Below are 7,486 nucleotides of genomic sequence, written 5' to 3' on the forward strand. Positions count from 1 at the left end.
GCTCGGCTCCTTCCACAATGTTCCTTCCTTTTGCGTCGAATTAGAGCTTGCTCGTTGAGAATGTATCCATCTTTCTTCCTTTTGTGCGCTTTATGGTCCAAAAATGTATCATACGAACTCACACCTTGTTGTTTTTCTGTGGCAGATGAATTTGAGCAAAAGGGAGCTTGGTCGTTGCAAATGTATCAGTCTTTCTCCCTTTTGCGTGCATCTTCGTTCAAACCCTAATCTATTGTCACCGTAAGGTATGAATTTTGATGATGCTTCTTTGTTTATAAGACTAGAGAGGGAGTTGAATTTAAACTAGAATTGTAGATGTCAATCTTACAGTCTAATGGTATGGATAGTGACTTTGGGTGAACAATTCACTAATAAGAGTACATGTTTTGGATATGATGAGCCTATTGTTTATAATGATAGTTAGATAGATAGAAATATTATTAGCATAATTCATGTTGGATGGTTGAAACTTGAAAGGGAGGAATACATCATGCATATTATGTGATAGAAAATTTTATAAGATAGTGGCGAGATCTGCAATGCTTTATGTTGTAGAATGTTGACCATTAAAAGAGAAGCATAATATTAAGTGTTGTTGAGATGATGATGCTTAGGTGGATGAGTTGTTTTACCCTTAGAGACATGATACGAAATGAGAATATACGTGAAAAGATTAGAGTAGCTCCATTGGAAGATAAGATTAGAGAGAGTCTCCTTAGATGATTTGGTCACATAAAAAAGGCAACATTCCAATGACTCAATTGGGAAACTATATGTATTTGATTTGACTTGTGTTATAAAAATAGAGGCAGACCTAAAAAAGATCATAATATTAAGTTAAGTATTGCAGAGATTAATAAAAAAAATAAAAAAAGTGTTGCAAAGATAAAAATAATAATAATAATTATTATAATAAATAAATAAATAAAGTGTTTTAAAGATAAGAATGAGTGACCACAATAATCATTATTTTACATTAAGCAAAAGGGAGAGGAAATCACCATGGACATGTTGCAAGATGATTCATTTGTACGTTACACTAATCGACACACTCTTTTATTGCCAAAAATACAATCATTCTTGAACTCAATAAGTTGAGGTAGAGTTTTATGGAAGAAGAAAAGATGACAATATCAATGTGGGACAAATGAAAAAGTATAAAATTCGAAACTATTTTATATCTCACAATTTTATGGATATTCAAAACTATAAAAATCGGATGTATAACCTATTTTTGCCTAGACGCAAAGACATTAACATATGAATTTATGAGTAGAGAATTATCTCATTCAAGCATACTATCAATTATCCTCATATATCAAATGGAAGGTTTCATAGTCTAAGTTCCAAATACAAAAATTAAGCTTATCTCATACCAAATGAGATTATTGTTGTTCAATGTCTTAAAAGGATTTACAACTACATATGTTTTTTATCTTCTAGCTTTGTGGCTTTATTAATACTTTTTAAAACAATTTTTTAATACCAAAATTTCTTAAACTAAAAATTTTTGTATTAAAAAAATATTTTAAAAAACAATAAGAAAACTATCTCAAACAAAACCTAAGTTTGGAATGTAAATAAGTCAAATATATTCACAAGCATCTCAAACTCTACTCATTAACAAGCTCACAATATGAGATAATCAAGCCACAAATTTGGGCTTGCGCTTACCTGCTTAATTCATGTGAAGCCGCTCGTTCATATTTAAAATATATTTTAAATTAATTTTAAATAATATAATAAAATATATGTGCTTTTTTTTTAATTATCTCAATTAAAATTCAAGCGTTTCGAACAATAAGCTCAACTACTCAAGTAATCGAGCCAAGCTAAAGCCTAATAAATTTCGAAATACCCGAATTCAAGCACAATAAATGAGCTTGATTCAAGCTCACGCTCAAAATAAAAAAATAAATGAGCTTAGACAATTACACCCACCCAAATAATTTCATTTCAACAAGAAAGTAAAATAAAAAGGATAAAATATCAAACACGACCGCCAAAATTGACACAAAAACATAGGTTCTGAAAACAAAGCAGATAGAAAATTTAGGCTTCGTTTGGGACGGCTTTCTTCCTGCTTCATAAAGCTGCTTTCTAGAATAAAAATTAAAAATTTTATACTAAAAAACCGCTTCAAGAAGCAATAAGAAAGCCGTCCCAAACAAAGCCTTAGTCAGTAGCATTTTCCAAAGATATGTGAGACCCTAAGAGAGAAACTTTAGCATATTACAGCACTTGAAACAAAAAGGTCCAATTTCCTGTGATGCAATTACAACTTTTTGCTTTAAAAATTACTAAGCTAGAATGAAAATTTAGCACTTCCAATGGCAGAATGATTAGGCATTCCCCTAATTAAGAACATTCCATATGCAGAAAGTGTACGATGCACTGATTATATATCACACAGAGGACAATTTGACTTACGAAGAAGCCCTAGCTCCATCAGTTTCTCCTCATTTTGGACCTTGCATATCTGGAAAAAAAAAAGGAGATTTTAATAGAGTTGGACAAGATAAGAAGATAAAATGATCAAAACGATTCATTGACTTTTTATGAAAAATCAAAATATTCTTCAACTATATTAAATTATTATTTAGATAATTCAACTCTTTAAAGATGAACCAAAATAATCTCTGATATGACTATTTTGATTCATTTTTAAAGACTTGAGAGAACAAAACGGCCCTTTAATATAGTTTAAGGCTTCGTTTCTGCTTCTTAAAACAGTTTTCTAGTATAAAAATAAATTTTATACTATAAAGTTATTTTATAAAGCAGTAAGAAAGTCATCTCAAAGACTATTTTGTTCCTATAAAAAGAGTCAAGAGATCATTTTGATCGTTTCTTCTTAAATGGAATAATTAAATGGAGCAACTTACAGCACTACGATGACAAAATTTCAAAGAATGTAGATTATGAAAAGATCAATAAAGAAACGAAAAAAAATATATATAAATTTTTATTCGAGGATGGTGGGATACTCGATATGCATTCCACCACGATCAGACGAGTCTATTAAAGTGCCTTCCAAGCTTTCCATCGCAGCAGTAGAGGATTCAACGTTCTGCACCAAGAAATTTATTGATCTGAATAAGAAAGGGTTGGTGATTCAATATTTCAATGGAGTAACTTCTTCAATAATGGCACAAACATTAAGTACTAATTCTGCCTTCTGGGAAGTTTATGCTCATCATCATATGTAAAAAGAGTTTTTCATATATATTTTTTTTCTTTTACAAACAGGAAGTCAAATTTATGGGCACAAAACAATCAACAGAAATCAGCCCAAACGATTACTTGAAAATAAAATCATATAAATTTCATATAAATGAACGTCGGTTTCATTAGTAGGCAGGAACTTCCAGTAAAGACTTTATGAGTCTTAGAGGTTTAAGCTTCATTTGGGATGGCTTTCTTACTGTTTCTTAAAGCAATTTCTTAAAATAAAAATTGAAATTTTTGTACTACAAAATTGCTTTAAGAAGCGGTAAAAAGTTATCCCAAACGACTGCTTTCTAAAGCAACTTTTTAGTGCAAAAATTTTTTTAACTAAAAATTTTTATATTAAAAAGTTACTTTAAAATCAGTAAAAAAGCTATCCCAAACGGAGCTTCAATGTTGGGTTTCATACAACCAAATTTTTTAAATAATCACCACAGTCTTCTGAGATTTAAAAAATAATAATAAATCTAAAAGAGATGCAAAATTTTACGTAAATTTGCATTGGTTAAAGACTTAAAGATGAAGATACCTCGAAGTCGGCAAAAGCAACAGGCATTCCCCATTTCGCTCTCATTTTAAGTGTTTGGAAACCAGAAAACCTTAAATACCAAATTATTAAAAACCAGATCATTAAGCAGAACCTAGCAAAGCAAAAAGATAACAGTGAGAGGCACTCAAATGGAAGATAGACTTACTTCGATAAAGCTTTATTTAGCTCTGTTTCAGAACAATTTGGCCCAAGATTTGCAATAAACAAAGTAGAACAAGGTGGAATATTCCGTGTCGTCTTCTCTGACTGTGATAATAAATGGTGAAAACTGGTGAAAATGGGACCGATTTTAAAATAGAACAATTTCTATGAAGGTTTTTTTATTTTTTTTCTGGCAAGAAGAAGAATACGGTCACATCTCTTTGAAATAGAAAAAACTTTATCAATATGGGGAAAAAATATGAAATTATACTTCTAAAAAAAAGGTTCATAGTAACATTGTGTGGCCCCAAGAAAGAGTTCTTTGAAGCACAGCAAACTAATAACTGCATGACCCACAACATAAAATAACTATAACAGCGAAACTGAAAATAATATTGAAGGGAGGCACACAACTAGTGATTGAAATGCAAACTATAAACAAAAAATTATAGGGAGATTTACATAAATACCACTTTATTTTATGGTATTTACATATCTAACACCTAAAACATTAATATTACATGCCTACCATCCATAGAACAAATTTGGGTGCATGAAATGAAATATTAGTTTATAAAATGGTATGAATGGTAGAAATGAATTATATGAGTGGTATATTTGATATTGAAATTGTATATGGGTAATAGATATGTAATTTTAATGTTTTAGGTGTTAGATATGTAAATAGCACAAAATAAAGTGATATGTATAACATCACAATAAATAAAAGAGGATAGCTAGGAAATTAAAGTGCAAACACAAGCCTGCAAGAACAAAGCGGTGGTAGAACTAAGAGCTGCGTGCCCATAATATAGGATTTGCTATGCAAAACCGCCGAAGAATAGCAGAGAAATCTAACAGCCAAAGAAGTATATGCCATAAACAGAAGCTGACTCAGCTCGTAGCAGAAAAAAACTGTAGCAGACCTACATAAATAGACTGAGGTGCACAACAGCTACAAGCTGCATGCTTTTAAGATATAAAAAAATTATCTTGAAAAGTCTCGAAATACAAACAACAAAGGAGAATGGCAAGGAAACCTAAGGAAGAGGCTACACAATAAGTAGAAGAACAAGAAGAATGACATTAAAAAGAACAACGTAAGTTAAGCATGCAGATTTAGATCATCACTTTCTATTTTAGCTGTGAGACAGGCCACTAACCTGCAATCAGACCATATGCCATCTCCTAGTTGAAACTTGATCGCGCTAGTTCTATGTCATCGTTTTAGGGGTCATTTGAGATCACTTTCAACATGAAACAAAATATATTTGATATTACAAAAACATAATATTTTTTATTTTATTGACTATCGAATAAGTTGATTTATATGGAAGTGATGACAATTGCCAGCATGGCAGTGGCAGCAGCAGGCTAGGTAGGCGATCACAGCTGCAGCAGTAGTGGTGGCAGTCGGTTGTGAAAGTTATTTTTATTTTAAAACGACTTAATTTATTTTTAAAAATAAAAGATAAAAATAATTAAAATACACTAAACAAACATTATTTTAAAAACAAAGGCAAAAATAAAAAAACAAAAGTGATCCCTTACAGACCCTTAATTTCAATGTAGTTATCTCTTGATGTCGATACCAGAACACATGACGACAGACCCTTAATTTCTATGTTCTTATCTCTTGATGTCAATACTAGAATTTACATGCTACGATCACTTCATGCTTCAAGAAAGAAGAGAAAAGATTGTTTCTTTGAAACACCAAGCATAAGCACGTAGTGCTTCAGAAGTTGAGCACAAATATGCTTATGCCATGTGCCAATCTCATCTAACTAAGAAGGCAGAGAGCAAACTAATCATTCCATCCCATGCAATAAGCCATAAAATTAATATGAGGGTTAAGTTCAAAGCTATGGCCTCATCCAAGCACAACATTTCAACGTTATGGAATCAAGCCAATTGGTAAATTGCCATTATATGCTAGAAAATTAAAATGAGGACACAAATACAGCACGAGTTGAACGTAGTAGAATCAGGCCGACATAAAGCCTCTCATGATCATGATTAGACCACCATGCCAAGAAAAATGAATGTGTAGCAACTGGAAGGAATTAATATTTTGAACCAGGATGATTAGACTGAAATTTCAATGTCATACAAAGAAAATCAACCAAGAAACCTATGATGCATCGAAATAGACATGTGCATAGATATGATACAACACAAACAAGGGACATATTTATTATTGAAAATATAGAGCACATGTACACATTTAACATTACATAATTAAATTTTAAAATTAATATATATTACTTACACATTAAATGAATATGAAATGAATTCATTTAATTATAATTTTAATTAAAATGCTCATAAAATAAGGAATATATTTAAATTTATTAAATACCTTAAACTTAATTGAAAAAGAGACGGTCACATATATTATAAGTTAATTGTTTTGAAGGTGAGAAAATTGATTTTATTATATATATATATATAAAATTAAAAAGTCAAAAGGAAAATGGAGCGAAAATAAGTAAAATATAATTTGTGTTAAGTAGCCATCAAATTATTTACTATATTTTAAAATAAAAAAAATATATAGCTTAACTTACATTATTATATAATATACTTCTAAAGCTAAATTTTATTCATGAAATATGAGTTGGACATGTATGAATTTTTTTTTTTTTTGGTTAGACAAAGAGATGGTGTGTTGGACACATCTCAAACACGCATTGCGTAAGTGTACAAGTCATTCATGTGTCCTACATGACACGCTTCCATCCATTTTGATGTTTTAGTGCATGCATAGCAAGAAAATCTAGTGCTCTGCTCTCCTCCACATTCACCAATAATGCTATCTATACCACCTCTTCATCTCTAAGCGGGCACACAAATATATCGACTGAAGGACATGAGACAAACTTGAAGAAGTAGATTTAGGAGAGAAATTGAGCAAAAAGGTTATATGGACTATTAAAACAATCGATATGACAAATAAAGCTAAATATCTTGATGAATGATGGTAATCAGAAAGAAAGACTTCCATTGAGACATTCTCTTTGGCCACCAACAGACATTATACAGACTCAAAAAAAACCAAGTTCACTTTTTTCTTTTTTTATTTAGGAATACAAAATTCCAAACCAGACTCGTTTTAAAGAATTCGCTTCATTTTAATGCTTTAGAGCTATCAAATACATTTACACACAATGGCATGCACGGTACAAAAAAACTTGAAAAGGAACACTGCATGCATAGGACTTGCCCTGTGAGACACAATCACGCAAAGATACAGCAAAATTCATATGAAGGACATTTTTAATGGAAATGATGGCATATAGTTGCTGAGGTAAAAAGAACAAATTAAAAAAAAGGTAATGGCATATAACCATACACAAGGAACTTGTTGTAAAGTTCAAGATCATATTTTCAAGCATAAAAACTAGTAGCTATATAAAGCAAAATTAGAGAAGATAATACAGAATAATGAGAAAACAATGATTTAGTGTATAACTAGAAAAGAGTAGCATAACTTGCGTCCATTTGCATCCAGCGTATGTCCATGGCCATATCAAATTGTTCGTAGAGTGTCAGCAAATATCTTAG

General features: G+C 30.9%; 1 protein-coding gene across 1 annotated transcript in view; it reads right to left on the reverse strand.

The window, feature by feature from the left end:
• Positions 1-2,022: 2,022 nt before the first annotated feature.
• Positions 2,023-7,486, reverse strand: part of LOC110106195 (U2 small nuclear ribonucleoprotein B'') — a 16,584-nt gene continuing 11,120 nt past the window's right edge. The window contains exons 7-10 of the mRNA XM_020835981.2: positions 3,924-4,024; positions 3,758-3,827; positions 2,988-3,070; positions 2,023-2,479 (exon numbers count right to left, since the gene is read on the reverse strand). Of these exons, the coding sequence (XP_020691640.1) occupies positions 2,449-2,479; positions 2,988-3,070; positions 3,758-3,827; positions 3,924-4,024 (285 nt within the window). The 3' untranslated portion in view covers positions 2,023-2,448. The remainder of the gene's footprint in view (positions 2,480-2,987; positions 3,071-3,757; positions 3,828-3,923; positions 4,025-7,486) is intronic.

Source organism: Dendrobium catenatum, unplaced genomic scaffold (genome assembly GCF_001605985.2).
Source record: "Dendrobium catenatum unplaced genomic scaffold, ASM160598v2 fragScaff_scaffold_266, whole genome shotgun sequence".
Lineage (NCBI taxonomy): Eukaryota > Viridiplantae > Streptophyta > Magnoliopsida > Asparagales > Orchidaceae > Dendrobium > Dendrobium catenatum.